The sequence below is a fragment of the Mercenaria mercenaria genome, chromosome 10, assembly GCF_021730395.1.
Source record: "Mercenaria mercenaria strain notata chromosome 10, MADL_Memer_1, whole genome shotgun sequence".
In the NCBI taxonomy this organism is placed as follows: Eukaryota; Metazoa; Mollusca; class Bivalvia; order Venerida; family Veneridae; genus Mercenaria; species Mercenaria mercenaria.
In genome coordinates, this window is record NC_069370.1 from 24,606,936 (window position 1) to 24,628,050 (window position 21,115).

Sequence of the window (21,115 nt, forward strand, 5' to 3'; positions counted from 1 at the left end):
TAGTGACCTAGTTTTTGACCCCAGATGACCCATTTTCGAACTCGGCCTAGATTTCATCAAGGTTATCATTCCGACCAAATTTCATGAAGATCAGTTGAAAAATACAGCCTCTATCGCATACACAAGCTAAATGTTGACGGACAGACAGACGACAGACAGACGCCGGACATCGAGTGATCAGAAAAACTCACCTGAGCATTGCTCAGGTGAGCTAAAAATCTGATTTTTTCTGCTGGGATTAAGTATGCGTATTTCACAGACTTGTAGAAAATGTAATTGCGAATCCGCCGTTTCTTAAACATCATGTTTTAGAGGAGCGAGTGTTACCTTAGGCTTAACTTTAAGTCTTTATTTGATTTTGTATACCTGTGCAGACTTCAGCTGCTGCTTCAAGGTCGATGAAATAAATGTGGGATGAAAACTAGATGATATAACATGTGATATTTCATTACTTTATTACTCGATAGAAGATATATAATAGCATAGTAATCTTTATGCAAACCAGTTGGAGTTTTTCACCGATCGTCTTGAAGGAATGCTGAAATTATAGAGATCTTTTGTTGTTTCAAAAGTCATAATCCCAAGTACATTATAAACGTCATGACATATGTTATCAATTATTTTAATCTTAAATAAGGTTAATCTAGTTCGCCACCTGTTCGCACTTTCTGTTGAGTCAGAGCGCATAGTTCCAAAATACCCAGACTTTTTCTGCGCATGCGTACTAGTGTACACCCACTTCTTGGCGTCCTTTGTCAATTTCATATCTAGAAATTTATAAATAAAATTCGCACCTTCCAGCGACATTTCAGCTAACGATTCGTAAAAGACCAGTTTTAATCGATTTACATATTGATTATTCATTTTTGTGTCAACCTCAACATCTTCGAATATTCTGTTACACATATCGTGGGAATGTGACACAAGATTTCTCGCCATTGCAAATGTTCTGCTGGCGAGCCGAGAATTAGTTATACCTCTCGGATCCCGAATTAAATGAACAATTTTCAAATTTGGCCATAAATCCATCATTTTAGTCACAAGTTCCATTGAAATCCTTATAGTTTTCAGTATGCGATGTGTTGTAGTCAAACAAATACTCTCCAGCTCTTGTAGACATTTCATCGCTGATCTGGAAATATCCAAACATCTTTTGAAGGTCTCAGCGTATTGGTGACTTTTTAAATTCCTTCTTAAATTGTAAACAGCTTTTGGGTGTAGCTTTGTGAACTGGCATGTAAACAAACGATGCAACGTAGTGATGGCAAAGTTGTGCGTCTCTGAGAACATTCTAGGTTTTCTGTTGCAGAAAAATAAAAGTCTTTCATTTCATAACAAAAGTTGTACTATGATATGTGAAGATGACAAACATAATATTCATGCAAGAAATAATATAGCTGATCCATGTTTTAATATATCGAAACAAATACGTCGATGTTATACGCTTGCAGAACAATTTAACGAGGGCTTAACCCGAGTGAATTGTTACAGTATTTAGATATATCAAAACATTGTCTTGCTATATATTCTATTTCGTTTCTAGCATGTCTGTTATGTAAACAAGTAGATGAAAATCGGAAGCACTATTTAACGTGCCAATGATAGATTGATAAAATTTATAGATATATAGACAGTAAAATACAAATGGATAATTCATGTACTGAGTACCAAAAAGCCATGTTTATAAAATATTTTGCTACGTCTGTACATGTGTGTTCAATTGGTTGTGTTAATTTACATATAATTTGCAAACCTAACAGACCAGTATTTCTGCGTTCTGTTTGAAGACAAATAATTTCATCTGAAATTTTCCAAAAAGTTAAATATTTATTCTCGTTAACATTTTGCATGTCATGTGGGGAATACTTCATCACCGTTAGTTGTTCTATTGTTGAGTGACTATGATAGTCTGCATGTACATAGTGCTCATTTTGAGATCGAAGGGAAATAACTGTTCTTACCGACAAGTGTTATTATTGTAGCATACTAAATTCTCTTTGTAATATCCTTGTACAACGAATCTCTGCAGCGGCTCGTACACGTAAAACGTCTGCTTTGCTTGGTTGGTAATTTCACCCAGCCACGTAGACCCGGAGCGAGCATATGTGACAAGCAATACAAATGTGGAATTTTGACTTTTATTTATGCGGAGTGTTTCAAGGTTTTCAATGGCGTATGCGTTGTCTGGACCAACAGGTATGTCGATTATTCGTCTGTGTGCCAGGTTTGTTCGTCTGTGTCCAGACAGACCTGTTAACAAAGTTTTTTTTTTAAAAAGCATCAGTATCAGCGAATGATTTTCAAATTTCCCACTATAAAAACTTGGATGTAAGATACTTTCCACTTTGTGCATAAATGGAAAAGTGACCACGCCCTAGGGCGGTCGTGGTTTTGAGGAATCAGAATAATATGAAACATTTCTGTGAAATTATTTCGAAATTAGACCAGCCGTTTATAAGATGTGTGAACTTTTTTTCTATTTTCATCTCTGGCAACTACGTGCAATCAAGCGGTAACTTTGTCAACTTCTGCCAAATGGTTTCGGAGTAGAGATCTGAAGAAAAGTGCAGACGGATGGACGTTCATACGACGGACAGTGCCCTCCACAAATGTGCTAAAGTGAGCTATATATATATAGATTATAACTCTGTTTAATAAAGGATATAATTATCATTGATAAGTTCTTACTTTTAAACTTTGATGGTGACACTGGATGTCCAATTTTACCACTGTTATCCTGTAAAATAAGGAACAAAACACATCAATGTATTAGCGAATATGAACCGGATTTTTTTTAATTTACGTTATTGTTTTCTGTGGATTTTATTGGAACGTCTGAAAGAATTGTGTATTTCCTGAACATTATAGATCACCAGCTCTCAGATCCTAAATTGTAAATTATAATGTAAATGATACTGGAACAGCACAAGTTTCGATGAAACTAGCACTAACTTCCCAGATTTAACGTCTAGAAACCTTACAATTCTATATGCACTGTCAATAAAACATTATTGTAATCGATACCTAAACATCAAAGACCTCGATGAAACGACCACGATCCCCTCAGATGTTAATACAGTTCAATAAAAGTCATGTTAACTATAAAGATGTATGCTGTTTTAGTAATTATCAATATTTTCAGGATAAAAATATTGCGTAAAATAACCAAAGCGCCCGAAAATATTGGCGAAGATTAATGAGTCTGGATAAAAATCGATATCGCCCAGCCAGGTGATTTCAAGGGGGATAATTTTACCGATAAGGCGGCAAATTTTACCGAATTGTTGATCATGGTCAATACTCAGGGACAGTAATTGACCTAATATGGAATATATAGAGCTTCAGTCAGTAAACAGGAAATTTACTGACAGTAAATAAGATTCTTTTCCTTATAAGGTAAAATAAACACAATGCACATGTAAATACTAATTTATTGCCATTAATTCTAACATTGTCCGACCTAGGTGTTTTGTTTAAGTCCGTTTTTCAGATACTTTGCATTCTGTTATATTTTAGAAACTGCATATCTACCGCATATTTCAATACGTAAAAACAGTGTCTTTTATTTTTTTTATGAAATATACACTTCTGTTTTTAAAAGGAAATCATTTTGTTATATACATATGATAATTTTAATAGGTTTGTTAACATTACCGCAATAAATTTGCTCGTTTGACATACCAGTTGCAAAGTATATTTCTGATTGGACTACTAGTACTTGTCGCTTATTTCGCGATACCACACTCTAATTTCTTGAAACGACTGCTTTAGTTCCTGAGTAAATTGTCGCAAAAATGCGTTTCACAATTTCATGAAAAGTCACTCACTTTTAAAGATAGACATTTGATGTGTGAGCGCTGTGATTTTATCTTGGTGGTTTTTACAGGTTTCTAGCATTTTTACTGGTCAAGAAACGTCACATATTGGCCAAAAATATTTATATCGGCCGTATATTTCGGATATGTAGTTGTCCATATCGGGAAAGTACTAGTAATCGTTAAATGGAAATTTCATGTAAGTACTAGATCTATCCCAATTCAACAATGGGCATTCTTAGTTACATAAATTGTTGGTAACGGGATAGAGGTTATACGATTACAAGGCGAGAACGAGTATGAATTTACTTGGCATCGTATATCCGCAATCTGGTCACCCGCATACTATGACTTTATATCTGTCTTTACTAATCAATTTTCATGAAGAGAAATACCTCAAACTAAATACCTCAAACTGTCTTGGTTTTTTATTACTTTATTTTCATTTTTAAACGTGAACCAAGACTTTTTCTACACTATGCATTGTTTTAAGATTAACATAAACAGTACGCATGCCATACCCTGTTTGCCTTAATCAATACATGAACCCAGAAATTATTTATTATTGCTGTTGCTTAAGTATAGCCTCACGTTTAAAACCAATCTCTGACAACTGCGTCAGGAAGTCGACTCTTGGCTCAGAAACTACCTCTAGTTTACCTAGAATCATCCGTTGTTTACTTTATACCAGAAATTATCTATACTATACCTTGTTTGCCTAAAGATTTTAGCTCAGAAATTATTTTAGTATACTTTATTTCCTTTACATACTATACCTTGTTAGCTTTTACATTCGAACCCAGAAATTACTTTTACTATTCCTTGTTTGCTTGAAGACCTGAACCCAGAAACGATTTAAACTATACCTTGCATGTTGAAAACAACTTCAACCCAGACATTATATACACTATACCTTGTTAACCCAGAAATTATCTACACTCTACCATTTTTGTTGTAAGACTTGAACCCTGAAATTATCTACACTCTACCATTTTTGTTGTAAGACTTGAACATAGAAATTTTCTACACTATACCTTGGTTGTGTAAGGCTTGAACCCAGAAATTATCTACAGTACACCTTGTTTGTTGGACGCTTTGAACCCAGAAATTATCTACACTCTACCTTCTTTGTTGTAAGCTTTGAACCCAGAAAATCTCTACACTCTACCTTGTTTGTTGTAAGACTTGAACCCAGAAATTACATGTATCTACACTCTACCCTTTGAATCCACAGATTATCTACACTCTACCTTGTTTGCTGTAAGCTTTGAACCCAGAAATTATCTACACTCTACCATCTTTGTTGTAACCTTTGAACCCAGAAATTATCTACACCCTACCTTGTTTGTTGTGAGCTTTGAACCCAGATATTTTCTACACTATACCTTGTTTGTTGCAAGGCTTGAACCAAAGGTTTTATCTAGTGTATGTGTATGCCGGATTACATCATGTTGACCCGTGTCTGCTACAGCTTGATAATTTGTTGTTCTTGAAGTTACATCCTTTCCATTAAAACGTTCATTACTGTTTGCCTTGTGGACATGTATAGTGTCTGTTTGTTTGATTCCTACATTCAGGTTTATGGTGGAGATAGTGCTAGAAAAGTATGTTGTAGCTTTGTCATATCGGCCGGAAGTCGTCGTAGAAGTCATCACCTTGTCTTTCCCTTCAGACCTGCTGTCAGGGAATAATTTCATAAAGATACCACTGTTTTCGTTCTGTTTATTTTTTATTTTTCCCTTGTATTTGTCAGTTATATCATTTTCCCTGATATCAAAATTTGTTTTTTCATTACCGACATTAGTTCTTAGCCGAATTCCATGGAACTTTTCAGAATATCCTGTGGTATGTTCCATCATTTCTTTCCAATATCCCTTAACATTTTCCTTGTTTCCGACTTTATCCACCTTCACAGGACTAACCATGCTGTCTTTGTTAGCAGTACTAAAGTTAAGGACGTACGCTGTAAAATAACAAATACATGTATCATATATGATTTCTGCCAAGTCGTGTTCTCGTGTTGGCACGAGGAATACATGGCAACTCGAAAAAATAAACTTTTTATTGTCAACTTTGCGTATTGTCGTGTTATGTCGTATTCCCTTCGCCAATCCGACATGCGACAGATTTACCAGTTTCGAAACAAACAAATACTTTGTTGGCAGGTATGAAAAAAATCTGACATAAACCACTTCGCAGCAAGGAATAACAAAATAAATTTAAAAAAAAAGACAAAATAAAAAGAAGCTTGAAATGTAACTGTATAAAATGACTTAATATAAATAGGGACATAGTTTCAAAAAATAAGGAAACTATGAGTAAGTACAAAAAACTTTCCGTCACGGCGAGCTAAAAAAATCGAATTTTGACACGAAACGTTTACCATTAACATCTCTAGCAAATGTGCAGCTGGTCTAAGGTGAGTATTCATAGAATATTTCTTGATGTCCATCAATTATATTTACATACATGCATTTAACAATTTATGGAACAATAAACAGCAGTCTAGGATTTGTGGCAACAGCTGTTTTAGAAAGGTGGCCATTTTGAGTGTCTAAAAATAGAATTATAACGTGGCCTATTCTTCGAATAGTCGAGCTAAATAAACAGTCACCAGTGCCAATGTTGTAGTAAGTGGATCCCAACAGAAAGCAGGTAAACATCAGTATCACTAACAAGCACTTCAAGGCCCACATGTTACCATAGCTAGCAAGTGACTTCATGAAGACTCTTTATCGTCTGAAAGGTCTGAACAAGTACTACTCAAATTCCAGAACTTGGTTACTGTTATTCTGAATCTATACCAACCTGTAACTAGAGAAAAAAAGTACGGTATCTAATTCTGGGAATATGTACTAGAACAATAGAAAAATTAAAGATCATCGAACTTTCCACTTGCCTGTTACAGCTGGAATAATAAGTGAAAATAAATCATGTAAACATTATAAGGAGACCAGATGCAAAGTTGCACATACGGTGATTTAAAAGAGGGAAATATTCCAATAGGATAGAAAAGGACTTTTCAAACTTTTGAGTTATGTTTATTGAGTAAGTACATTTGCTGACGTTTGATTGTAAAAGGATCAAGTGCAAGAGGTGAGCTGGTGTTGCTTGTATACTTGAAACCAGTACCCACACTATGCTGTTTTAACTACATCAATACCTTCACTACAGTTAATGTATTGCTATTTTTTAATATCTATATGCATGTCTCTATTAAACACACTTACGCTAGAATGACGTCACGTTAACGTGCGGTGACGTCAATGTTTTTGATGCGACCAAGAAAGAGCGCTACTATATTTTATCTACTGTTTTATAGGCATACAGACACTAAAAATAAAAATGGCGCGAAGAAAAATGGTAGTCGCATAATGGCGGATACAAATAGTCCTCAGTTTTTTTGCTCTGTAGAGCTATTTTCCTTATTTTCTTTGCAATTGTTTTGCTAAAATCACATGCACGGTGCACAATCACGTGGTCTATGATGTCACGCCATAGGTATCGCGCCGAGCATTTTTTGTCAACAAAGCGTCGATTCAAGATGAAAATTCGTCGTAAGTATTTGGTTACGAATTTTTGTAAAATGTCTTTAGTATGTTGCAAGTCCGTTTATAAATGCGTACCTCCGATCACACAACATCTGTCCATGTATGCTTTAGTTTGGCTGAAAAACCGGACAAACTGACCAAAATCTCAAAATCGCTCTTGTTATCGCTCCAAGCTAATTCTAGAACCGCATTAAACCAGCTTTCTCTTGCTGAATTTTCCAGATGGCCATTTTGGTTTGTTACTTTTTTTGTCTCAAAACAACCGCTGCCAGATTATTTTTCACGTTAAAAGTGTTATTTTAAGGTAAAGCCAAAGATAAAAAGTATGCTATTACGGCAAGTTCTGGAAGATAAATGATATCGCAACAAGCTGAAATGATATTCTTATTTTAAGTCAGTTTTACCATCGGTATTTATACTTAAATCAACGCATATCATTCTTTCACCTAAACCAAAACTGGTCAAATGATAATGCAAAATTAATGCTAAATGAAATATTTGATACTTTTATTTTGAGAAAATATGACATTGGATTATACGTGCTATTCTTATTTTAGAGGTCCTTTTACTATTGAACTAGTCGGAAGACTATTTGCAATCTGGTAGCAAATATGAGCAACGAGCAGATCCATACAACGTGCATTGTACATTGGAAGACAGGTAATAACCTATATTCAATAATAATTATAATAATATTATTATTATAATTATCAATAATGATAAAAATAGGGGAAATTCTAGTCTGTAAACTCACTGAAATAACCGTTATACCGGCAAAACAAACAAACTTCATAGGAAACGCCGTCGTGTTACAAAATAATTGAATAAACTCTGAAGAGATCCGTAGAAAAAAGACAAACAAAAACAAAATTCGATTTGAGTCAGTTCATAACAAACTATAAGTAAAACAAAACTATCAACGCCCTTGGCAACGCCGTAAGCAGTTCATGTATGTATTCGTTTGTTTTGGGATTAAATACGTAGCGACATGTTATAGTAGGCACACGACATGTCACATCTGCTTTTATAATAAGTCATCTTTGATCTTATATTAAGACTTTACCAGTTTTTGTCTTTTTACTTGTTACAGGGACCACGACTTCGATCGCTCAAAGAGAATTAGGGTCTTGTGCATGAAAAAGGTAGCTAAAGTGAGCCTAGACCAGAATGCAGTTAAAGGGAATCCCTTTGTGTTCGATGGGACAGCAGTGCAAGGCAGAATGAAAGCAAAATGTGATCTCTCCGAGTGTTAGAATTAGACTCGTTTTGAGGAGGCTGCGTTTTTGGTGCGTGGCATTCCCTGTTTGATATTTTTCTTTGTTTTTTTTCGGCAACTGATGATACACAGCATGTTTGCGTGTTATTTGGCTGCCTTTCGACTAAAAATTCAAGGGTGCTGACATAGGACGTTTCTTTCAAAATTCTATTTTAGACATTGACATGAGTCAAAAGACCAAGTTTGAAGAACTTTGTATGTTGGAAATTTTAGTTATTACACAGTTAACTCTCGTAAGCCTTTAAGTCTATGTATCATGATGTAGACTGGACTTTTCCTGAGTCAGGTCGTTTAAACAGTTGTAATACTAACACATTCCAGAACTTTCAGCTTCATTTTCATTATTTTTAAAGACATGTAACTTCATGTATAATCAGTCATACTAAACAAGATAAAAGTCACACTTATCATATGATTGTAAAATAATGTATCATTTCCCGAAAATTCGTTCCTATGAATATTTGGTTTACATTTACCTTATCTCTACATTGAAAGTAAGAAATCCTATTTTTCTGAAACAATAGTTCATAATGTGCTAAAAGAGCGTTTACATTTGTGTTTATAGTATCTAAAATATGTGTATTATGTCTGTAATGATGGATTTCGGATAAAATTAGACGCTTACACCAGTTTTGCCAATGACTGTGAATGTAACATACGATATTAAAATTTTATATTTCGAAACTTCAAAATATTTTTTCCAGTAACTGTTCCACATTTCGAAGCATAGTTGTATCAATTGCAAACTGTTTCCTCTGTATTACAATTCCTACAATTTTAAAGGCTATGTATATAGAGCCACTATATTTTTAGCTACTGAAAAAGTAGAATGAATTTTCTCAACATTCATTTCATATTTACTTTGCAAAATAATCCCAGAATTGTTTAGCAATTGATCGCTTTAGCTTGTTTTTCTTAAAGACCCAAAGTTTATCTGTATATAAAGTGAACAAGGCTTAATATATCAAGAGTACGTTTTCTTTTCTGAAAATCGAAATACTTCGTCAATACTTCTCAATCGCGTAATTCTGATTTTGCATTAAAAGAAGTATGACGTCAATTTGTTTGTTTGTTAAAGAAGGCTGAATAAAGTAAATTTCAACCAATGAATTCCATCATATTGCTTACACTTATGGACATTTCCGTTGCAAAAAATATTATACACCCGGAAATAAACTGAACTGATGGCCTAAAATGATATGCTTATATTTAAATGGCGGCAAATACTAATAAACTTTGATAATGTGGCAGTTGAGTCCGATAAGTCCAGGGGTGTTCAATGATAATCCGTCATAGATCTATTGTAAACCAAATATTGGATTTACCTGTATTGGAAATTAAACAGTGTCGATTGTATTTAGGTCAACTGCCACATTATCAAAGTTTATTAGTAGGAGCATTTTTCTGTTGTTGCTGTTTATTTTTTTTTATTTTTTTTCACATCACGTAAAAGATCCAATCCAGTTTTTAGAAGTTTTGATACCTATATGTATTTTGGCCATTTTGGGAGGTAGTGTAAGTGCATGGGTGATTTTTCACGCGTGCGTGTGTTCAAGCGTGCATGTGAGTGGGCGATGTATTAGACGGATTGTTGACGTTTGGATTTAATGACTACTGCAACAGAACTTAGACTTTGAACTATAAAATACTGGCATTAATCAAATCGGTGTAAATCACATATTAAATTACAAACATAAGAACTGTATATGTTTTATTAGTCTACTTTAATCTTGTAACATGATTATAATAGCCCCGCGGATATACCGCTCTACTTTAACACATAAACATATTTATTTTGTTTCGAAGCCTTTGATTTATCCTGAAAATCACGTTCAAACCTTTCAAGCCGTCGTCGCACATAAATGCTCCAGTTTGTTGCGATAGAATTTATCTTTTAGGACTACCTGCTAGAGCATACTTTTTACGCTTGTTGCGATATCAATTATCTTCCAGAACTTGCCGCAATAGCATACTTTTTTATCTTTGCTTTAACCTTAAAATAACACTTTTAACGTGAAAAATAATCTATCAGCGACTGTTTTGAGACAAAAAGTAACAAACCAAAACGGCTATCTTGAGAATTTAGCAAGAGAAAGCTGGTTTTAATGCGGTTCTGGAATCAGCTTGGAGCGATAGCAAGAGCGATTTTGAGATTTTGGTCAGTTTGTCCCGTTTTCCAGCCAAACTAAAGCAGACACGGACAAATGCAGTATGATCGGAGGTACGCATTTATAAACGGACTTGCAACATACTAAAGACAATTTACAGAAATTCATAAAAAAATAGTTAAGACGAATTTTCTTCTTGAATCGACGCTTTGTTGACAAAAAATGCTTGGCGCGATACCTACAGTATGACGTCATAGACCACGTGATTGTGCACCGTGATATGACAGATCAATACTTGACATGTAGTAGCATTTTCATAATGAAATAACAACATTACAAAATTTTTCATGGAAACTTAGATCATACACCACCAGTATAATTTGGGGTCTCATTTTTTAGCTGATTTTGCAGTTTGTGTGTTTGACTGAAATTATTTTTCTTGCATCAAACATGACCTCCGCTTTTCTTTTGATTTTTAGTTAGTACTGACAATATTCTTCAAGAAAATGTAGGTTACAGACATTTAAAATGGGTCCTGATGTGTGCTGCGGTCATTGGAATTAGATCAGTTTTATATAGAATAAAGAACAACAACTATTTAGTGTGTTATAACCTATTATAGGCATACAGACACTAAAAATAAAAATGGCGCGAAAAAAAATGGTAGTCGCATAATGGCGGATACAAATAGTCCTCAGTTTTTTTGCTCTGTAGAGCTATTTTCCTTATTTTCTTTGCAATTTTTTTGCTAAAATCACATGACAGATCAATGCTTGACATGTAGGTAGCATTTTCATAATGAAATAACAACATTACAAAATTTTTCATGGAAACTTAGATCATACACCACCAGTATAATTTGGGGTCTCATTTTTTAGCTGATTTTGCAGTTTGTGTGTTTGACTGAAATTATTTTTCTTGCATCAAACATGACCCCCACTTTTCTTTTGATTTTTAGTTAGTACTGACAATATTCTTCAAGAAAATGTAGGTTACAGACATTTAAAATGGGTCCTGATGTGTGCTGCGGTCATTGGAATTAGATCAGTTTTATATAGAATAAAGAACAACAACTATTTAGTGTGTTATAACCTATTTTAGATTAAGGCCATATTAGAATCGAAATAATTTATAGCAAAACCGTGTTTTAACACTTTTTATACACTCGGGCGGTAATACGTCGTACAAATAATGTCACCCAGGCTGCGCCCTCGTGAAATTATTACGCCCGACGTATAACCACCCATCGTGCATAAATAGTGTTAAAACACTCTTTTGCTATAAATTATTTCTTAAATATAGATCTACTAGGTGTTGCTGCCTTTGGAATATCTAATATACTAATTCAGTACCTTCACTACAGTTAATGTTTTGCTGTCTTTGGAATATCTAATATACTAATTCAGTACCTTCACTACAGTTAATGTTTTGCTGTCTTTGGAATATCTAATATACTAAACCAGTACCTTCACTACAGTTAATGTGTTGCTGTCTTTGGAATATCTAATATCCTAAACCAGTACCTTCACTACAGTTAATGAGTTGCTATTTTTGAATATCTAATATGCTAAACCAGTACCTTCACTACAGTTAATGTGTTGCTATTTTTGAATATCTAATATACTAAACCAGTACCTTCACTACAGTTAATGAGTTGCTATTTTTGAATATCTAATATGCTAAACCAGTACCTTCACTACAGTTAATGTGTTGCTATTTTTGAATATCTAATATGCTAAACCAGCACCTTCACTACAGTTAATGTGTTGCTATTTTTGAATATCTAATATACTAAACCAGCACCTTCACTACAGTTAATGAGTTGATATTTTTGAATATCAAATATACTAAACCAGCACCTTCACTACAGTTAATGAGTTGCTATTTTTGAATATCAAATATACTAAACCAGTACCTTCAATACAGTTAATGTGTTGCTACTTTTATTGTGATAGCTCGATGACCGGCGTCCGTCGCCTGTCGTCTGTCTGTCAAAATTTAGCTTGTGTATGCGATAGAGGCTGTATTTTTCAATTGATCTTCATGAAATTTGGTCAGAATGATTGCCTTTAAAATCTATTCCAAGTTTGAATATGTGTTATCTGGGGTCAAAAAATATGTTACTAGGTCAAATCAAAGAAAACCCTTGTGTAGAGGTTGTATTTTCCAATTGATCTTCATGAAATTTAGTCAAAATGATTGCCTTGATGAAATCTAGGTCAAGTTTGAATATTGGTTATCTGGAATCAAAAATTAGGTCACTAGGTCATATCAAACAAAACCTTGTGTTTGCAATAGGGACTGCATTTTACACCAGATCTTTATGAAATTTAATCAGAATATTTGTCTTGATTAAATCTAGGTCAAGTTTGAATATGGGTCATCCAGGGTCAAAAACTAGGTCACCCGGTCAAATCAAAGAAAAACCTAGTGTATGCAATAAGGGCTGTATTTTACACTGGATATTCATAAAATTTAGTCAAAATGACTGCCTTCATAAAATCTAGGTCAAGTTAGAACATGGATTATCTGAGGTCAAAAAATAGGTCACTAGGTCAAATCAAAGGGAAACCTTGTGAATGCGATAGAGGCTGTATTTTTCGATTGATCTTCATAAAATTGGCTAGAATGATTGTTTTGATCAAATCTAGTTCAAATTTGAATATGGGTAATCTAGGGTCAAAAACTAGGTCACTAGGTCATATCAAACAGAAACCTTGTGTATGCAATAGGGACTGCATTTTACACTAGATCTTCATGAAATTCGATCAAAATGTTTGTCTGGATAAAATCCAGGTCAATTTTGAATATGGGTCATCTGGGGTCAAAAACTAGGTCACCCGGGCAAATCAAAGAAAAGCCTTTTGTTCGCAATAGGGGCTGCATTTTACACTTGATATTCATAAAATTTAGTCAGAATGGCTGCCTTGATGAAATTTAGGTCAAGTTTAAATAATTTTGGGTCGAAAACTAGGTCGCAAGGTCAAATCAAAGAAAAACTTTGTGTTTGCAATTGGAACTGCATTTTACGCTGGATCTTCATAAAATTTGATCACAATGTTTGTCTTCATGACCTCTAGGTCAGGTTTGAATCTGGGTCATGATGTGTCAAAAACTAGGTCATCCAGTCAAATCAAAGGAAAAGCTTATATACACTCTAGAGGCCTCTTTTTGCTACAATCTTCCCGAAACTTTGTCAAAATATTTGTTTTGTTATGGAATCTTTGACAAGCACGAATCTGGGTCATGTTTGGGTCAAAATCTAGATCACTAGAACAAATCAAAGAATATACATGTTTACACTCAAGATACCACATTTTTGGTCCAATCTTAATGAAAATTGGTCAGAATATTTGTTTCCATGATATTAATTGGTCAAACATGTTTACACTGTTATGGTGTGTTTCTCAGGTGAGCGACCTAGGGCCATCTTGGCCCTCTTGTTTGAATATCTAATATATTAAACCAGTACCTTCACTACAGTTAATGTGTTGTTAGTTTTGAATATCTGATATGCTAAACCAGTACCTTCACTACAGTTAATGTGTTGCTATTTTTGAATATCTAATATACTAAACCAGTACCTTCACTACAGTTAATGTGTTGTTAGTTTTGAATATCTGATATACTAAACCAGTACCTTCACTACAGTTAATGTGTTGCTATTGTTTGAATATCTAATATATTAAACCAGTACCTTCACTACAGTTAATGTGTTGTTAGTTTTGAATATCTGATATACTAAACCAGTACCTTCACTACAGTTAATGTGTTGCTATTGTTTGAATATCTAATATATTAAACCAGTACCTTCACTACAATTAATGTGTTGTTATTTTTGAATATCTAATATGCTAAACCAGTACCTTCACTACAGTTAATGAGTTGTTATTTTTGAATATCTAATATGCTAAACCAGTACCTTCACTACAGTTAATGTGTTGTTATTTTTGAATATCTGATATACTAAACCAGTACCTTCACTACAGTTAATGTGTTGCTATTTTTTGAATATCTAATATACTAAACCAGTACCTTCACTACAGTTAATGTGTTGTTAGTTTTGAATATCTGATATACTAAACCAGTACCTTCACTACAGTTAATGTGTTGCTATTTTTTGAATATCTGATATATTAAACCAGTACCTTCACTACAGTTAATGTGTTGTTAGTTTTGAATATCTGATATACTAAACCAGTACCTTCACTACAGTTAATGTGTTGTTATTTTTGAATATCTAATATGCTAAACCAGTACCTTCACCACAGTTAATGAGTTGTTATTTTTGAATATCTAATATGCTAAACCAGTACCTTCACTACAGTTAATGTGTTGTTATTTTTGAATATCAAATATGCTAAACCAGTACCTTCACTACAGTTAATGAGTTATTTTTGAATATCTAATATGCTAAACCAGTACCTTCACTACAGATAATGTGTTGTTATTTTTGAATATCAAATATGCTAAACCAGTACCTTCACTACAGTTAATGTGTTGTTATTTTTTAATATCTAATATGCTAAACCAGTACCTTCACTACAGTTAATGAGTTGCTATTTTTGAATATCTAATATGCTAAACCAGTACCTTCACTACAGTTAATGTGTTGTTATTTTTTAATATCTAATAAACTAAACCAGTACCTTCACTACAGTTAAAACGTTATTTTTTAATTTTTAAATATCTAATACCAGTAAACTAGACCAGTACCTTCATTACACTTAAAATGTTGTCATTATGTCTAAAATACTATATCATGCAGTGCCTTTATTACAGTTAAGATGTTCATATTTTTGGCAAATTTGAAACAACAAACCAATAAAATTAAGGTGTTATCATTTTTGATATATTTGAAATACTATACCAGTACCAATATTCAAACCTTCGCCAAATATTACAGAAAACAAGAACATGATAAACATGAAGTAGGATTTAAGTAGCAATTGATATATATATTTGTTCACAACAGCCATATTATTAACAAATTAATCTCTTGTGTTGCTGGATATTTACAAACTAAATGCTGCATTAAAACATCTTTAGCATTACTGAAATGAACATATAAAGTTTTAGGAAGCAATGCCTTTTTTAACCATTTAACATAAGCGTGCTTTCGCATTGTGATAAATGTTTATATTTATTTAGCCATGCGTGGACAGTTGTGGAAGACAACACTTCGTGTATACAAGAGAAAATGCTACATAAGGACAAGACATGCCTTCAGTGTTAACAGACCGCAAATAAAAGTAAAGTCAAAGAGAGGTGAATGTCGTATGACACATGTCCCCTGTATGACACATGTTCCCTGAAAAAAAGGCTTGAAAGAGTGATATTGCAAAGTCCTAAATTGGCAAAGCTACAACAACGCGAAACTCCTGACATTGTGCGCATGTCTACTTGACATTATTTTACTTTACGTTACTAAAAATTCGGATTATTTACATCTCATATTCATGTTCATTATCTGGTGTGTTCCAATAAATTTTATTTTGTTATATCTCAAATTATAATCTATTTACATTTTCAACATTCTACAGAAAAACGTGAACTAAAATAAATCCAGTATAACGATTTAAACGTGGATAAAAGGGCACAGTGTGATAAACCATATTAGGACTTCTTGCAAATCCATGCGATTCTTGGATGTTTTGCAAGAAGTCCAAGTGAGGTTTATACCCGTATAAACGCACAAAAATAGAATTTAATTCATATATTTACATTTTTACAGTAGTTTACTACAAAAATAAGTAGTTTGCTTTCAATGAGTATCAGAAAATCAAAATAAATGTCAGGATATCGATATTTTCAACATCTAAATAGAATGGCTAAAATGACCCACCCACATTCAATTGCTATTTGCCGTCCGATGAAAATTCACGGTTAATTAAATCCTAGTTAAATCCGGTGAAAAATCATTATCATACTGTCGTTTCGATTCAGTTTTCATCTTTACCATCAGAAGATAATATTATAGGTAGGTAAGGGTAGATTTCTCGGAAGCACAGTCTCAGAGCGCATTTGCAAAGTATAGGCCTAGGCCCACAACAAAAAGCTGTAACGGAAAAATATTATAGACGGGTTGCTTTAAAAATCCAACAAGTACATTTTAATTTTAAGCAAAATATAGATAAAGAGGGAAGGAAGAATTTGACAGAATTTATCGAACGACGCCATTTTTGCTTTCTACATACTGTAGGCATTCATTTATTAGCGCGGCAAAAATTTAGCGCAAACGCAATTTTTGGTGAAATATCTAATTAATGCGTGGACGTGAATTAGCGCTCTCGCGAGACCGCTAATTTCTAATTTTACCGCTGTCCGAGATGCGGCTCACGGAGATTTACGGAGATTCGCGAAAATATTCGTAAATAAACTTAACCGTCGGCAATTTTTATTTAATGTGTTTCTGCTGTAATTATACGTCATACTGATTATGAAATCAACATTTTTCACTGTTAGTGGGCTAAAGAAAGTACGATTTATTTGAAATTATTTTCTTAAGTGTTATACCGTAAATCTGTTCCTGTATTTAATTATAATAATCTGCGTGTTTTATATTCTGTATACTAGTTATAATTGATGTAATAAAACGAGACTGTCACACATTTTAATCATTGAATCCCCTTTGTCCTACATGCATTGTGTCTTAATACAAACGTTCACACCTTTCCGTAAACGAGCGACTGCAACAACGGACATGCCCGAAGGTGATACGGAAATCGATAACAACTTGATCTCATACTTAACTTTAACTCGAAATGGGGGTGGGGGATATAAAAATAAATACCTGATGACTGAAACGATGAAATGCGAAATGGTTTGCAGCACTACCACATCCCCTCACCACCTTATCCCATTTTTAATTATTTTTTTTTTACATTTCTCACACTAAGTCATAAATCAAATATCATATTATTTCTGGCTGTGACTAAATACAGAGTTGGTGCGCCTGTGATATATTACAGACTCCAGTATAAATTTGAAAGAAAATATCTTAAATGTATATATTTTGTAACCATGGTGATACTAACCCTAACCTCTAGTCAGTTTATTATGCATTTTATACACTAAATGCGTGCGGACATGCAAAAAAATGAGTAATTTTGCCGTGCGCTCCAATGGATAATAATTCCGCGCATGCCCACAACGGTTGCACCAACTCTGCAATGAGAAACATTCATTATTTCTTAGCGCAACCCAACGTTCAACCTCTAATGCCACTTCTACCTCCCTCCATCCCACTTTCCTCTCCCAACTCATTATCTTTAATTCTAGCATGGCTCGAATTGATTTCAAGTTACACAAAGAAGAAAATCAAACGCTGTATATCCTGCGATCGGTTGACGCGCGGACCGGTAAGAGAGCATTATGACGTCAATTATGACGTCATGTGGCCGTCTGACGTCCGATTAATAATATCTGTCATGTGTTTACGAATCGGATAGAAATATCCGTCCCGAGGGCACCTGCGCATTGGGCGGTAATGAGGCTTGCCGAATTACCGCCCATGCGCAGGTGGCCGTGGGGCGGATATTTCCATCCGATTCGTAAACACATGACTGATATTTTTTCTTGCATATCGTATACATGTTAGCATTTTATTCTGGCAGATTATTTTTCTTGCATACCGTACTTTACAAATAACTGGTAAGAATACTTTCTTTGTAGCACTCTTTCTTATAGTAAAGCGCGGGAAATTAACGTCCGTAAGCAAAAGTGACGTCATGATGTTTTGCGTTACGCACAATAACAAAGATCCACTTTAGTTTTATCGTTTGTAGCGTACCGTTATGTTCTTTCGGTAAACTAACGTGATTTGAATCGAGAAATATACCATAAGGAACGGAGAGAAACTATCAAGGTACCTGCATTTTTCGTATTTTACATGAACAATATATTATCAGTGCATGAACCACTTGTTGTCATTAACAGCACGAGAGTCATCTGGCATGGGGGGTGCCAGATGGGTTTTGCCGGCATGGGTAAAAACACCGAAAATGCCAGTCCGGTGTGCAAGAAACATTACTCCTCGCGTAAATGAATTCCAGCATAATATCTATTGAAATATATCAACGTGCATGTCAGAATGAAAACAATCAAGGCCTTCTTGTGATTTATCGTCTAATTTACCACGGTTCATCGTTCAGATGCTCTCGTTGTTCAATTCCTACGCATCTGAACTCTGAACCGTTGTAAATTAGACGATAAACAACGCGAAGGCCTTGGTTATTTGTTAAGTAAATCAAAAAGTCGAGCGCGCTGTCATTCCGACAGCTCTTGTTGGTTTCAGAGAGACATCAACAAAAATACACACCCTTTGTTTTACTAGTTTCAAACATCTTGTCAGTGTACCATAGCTCTTTTCTCACTATACGCAAAATGCTGGTTTAAAGTTACACCGAAACCGAGAATTTCAGATGTCGCTCTAAGCAGAGGCGAGGCAAGGCAAGTGCACGTGCGCTCTAGCTTGGCTGAACCGCCAACAAACAGCCCGACACGCAAATTATGTATTTAATAAGGAAAAAGCTGATGAAAATAAGATAAGCCTTATTGTTAAAGCAGATAATCCTATGTTTGAATATATTAAGATGATGTTCATGGTCGCAATCTTATATATATACATGTACACAGGTAATGTAGCAGATCTAAGGCAAAAGTAGAAAAGTAAACAAATTCGCGTACCTTCAAAAATAAGTAAAGATGTATGTTGAAAAAATGTTAATCCAGATTTAAGTCACTTTAACTAGGGAACTATCAAAGCTAACCGCAACATCTGTGTTTCCATAGAAATTTCCGCTACGAGTACTGATATCGTTATTTTCTCATGTTACAATATACATTACACCTCTGTCGATATAACAAACTTACACCTTCACAATTCAATAATATACCCTCTATAAGTGATACATCATCCAACATCATGCTACGGCGAAGCTGGATTGTCAATAATAGAAAAAGAAATATTTACACAAATACTATTTGTGACTAGTTTGATACATAAATTACTGTAGTGAAAGAATTACGAACTTGAAAAAGAATCAAAGTCATATAACAAATACTGGTCTAGAAACTTGGGTTAAAAAGTACTGGCTTTTGTGTTAACGGTACTTGCATATCATCGGTCCAGATTTGAATACTGGCACATAAGGTGTTTGCATTAAATGCACTGAATATTTGATACCGGACAGACATACTTTATTATCCATATCAGGTTATACACATGGCATTACAATTACATGGTATAACAACATGATCTGCAGTGCGGATTTTACACTAAAGCGACTTTGAATAGCTCCAGGCGACTTGTATACCCATTACCGCGATATACTTATTACTGCGAATGTCTGTTTGGACACTTTACATGAAAAGTTTTTTTTGTTTTTGTTTTTTTTATGCACAATGTGCTATGTTTTTTAGAAAACCCTTTCTAAAAAAAAATGGAGTGTCTTTCTTTTTATTTTACTCTAATTTCAAAAATCAAATAATTTAGCTAAGCAACTGGTCACTACGGTTAATCTTTGCAATTTTTCTCTTCTAATTTTCAATTAAGTGTACCCAATGTGAAATAGAAATGCTCTCATTGCCTTAGATCAATTAAAAACTGCCCGCCCGCTTAGCTCAGTAGGTAGAGATCGCGGGGTCGTGAGTTCGATCCTCGGGCGGGGCGTATGTTCTCCGTGACTATTTGATAAACGACATTATGTCTGAAATCATTAGTCCTCCACCTCTGATTCATGCGGGGAAATTGGCACTTACTTGCGGAGAACAGGTTTGTACTGGTACAGAATCCAGGAACACTGATTAGGTTAACTGCCCGCCGTTACATGACTGAAATACTGTTGAAAAACGGCGTTAAAACCAAAACAAACAAACAAACAAACATTTAAACAACTGCTTTAAACTGGAAGTTGACATTCATGGTAATAGTTTTATGACAGAAAATGCTAAAATCCGCCACTTCCATTCGTTATAGGACAAAAGTGGATCTTTTACCCAGTGTTTTAAAAATTATTTGCCAAAGTTTAAAGCTAATATATAAAATGATTAAATAGGATAAACTTGATTCTTTCATTCAATTATTTTGTTATAAAAAGAGTCCACCGAATATAAGGCTCGCGATAATATACCTTACAAGAGGTTTTATTTGTTTTACAAGTGATGATATTATCATAAATATAAACAAACATTATATTTATACTGCTATGTTGTATCAATTAAATATATTACCTTGAGTATATATTTAAAAAATAACACATTTCAGAGCTGTATTTCAGAACGACAAACATATTTGAAAAATAAAGATCCGAGAAAATCGCGGAACCTTAAGGACGCGACACCGAGATTCGAACACACAAAATA

At 34.2% G+C, this 21,115-nt stretch overlaps 1 protein-coding gene across 2 annotated transcripts; it reads right to left on the minus strand.

The window, feature by feature from the left end:
• Window positions 1-318: 318 nt before the first annotated feature.
• LOC123559624 (carbohydrate sulfotransferase 1-like) lies at window positions 319-19,571 on the minus strand. 2 transcript variants are annotated; one of them, XM_045351589.2, is made up of 6 exons: window positions 19,439-19,571; window positions 6,430-6,629; window positions 5,201-5,778; window positions 2,689-2,737; window positions 1,962-2,250; window positions 319-1,300 (listed from the first exon to the last, which is right to left on the minus strand). In XM_045351589.2, the coding sequence occupies exons 2-6, from the start codon at window positions 6,536-6,538 to the stop codon at window positions 493-495; spliced, it is 1,833 nt and encodes a 610-aa protein (XP_045207524.2). In that variant the 5' UTR covers window positions 6,539-6,629; window positions 19,439-19,571; the 3' UTR covers window positions 319-492. The 2 variants fall into 2 exon arrangements, with proteins under 2 accessions (XP_045207524.2, XP_045207525.2); XM_045351590.2 differs by having other exon boundaries at window positions 6,430-6,623; window positions 19,439-19,567.
• Between the last annotated feature and the right edge of the window lie 1,544 nt (window positions 19,572-21,115).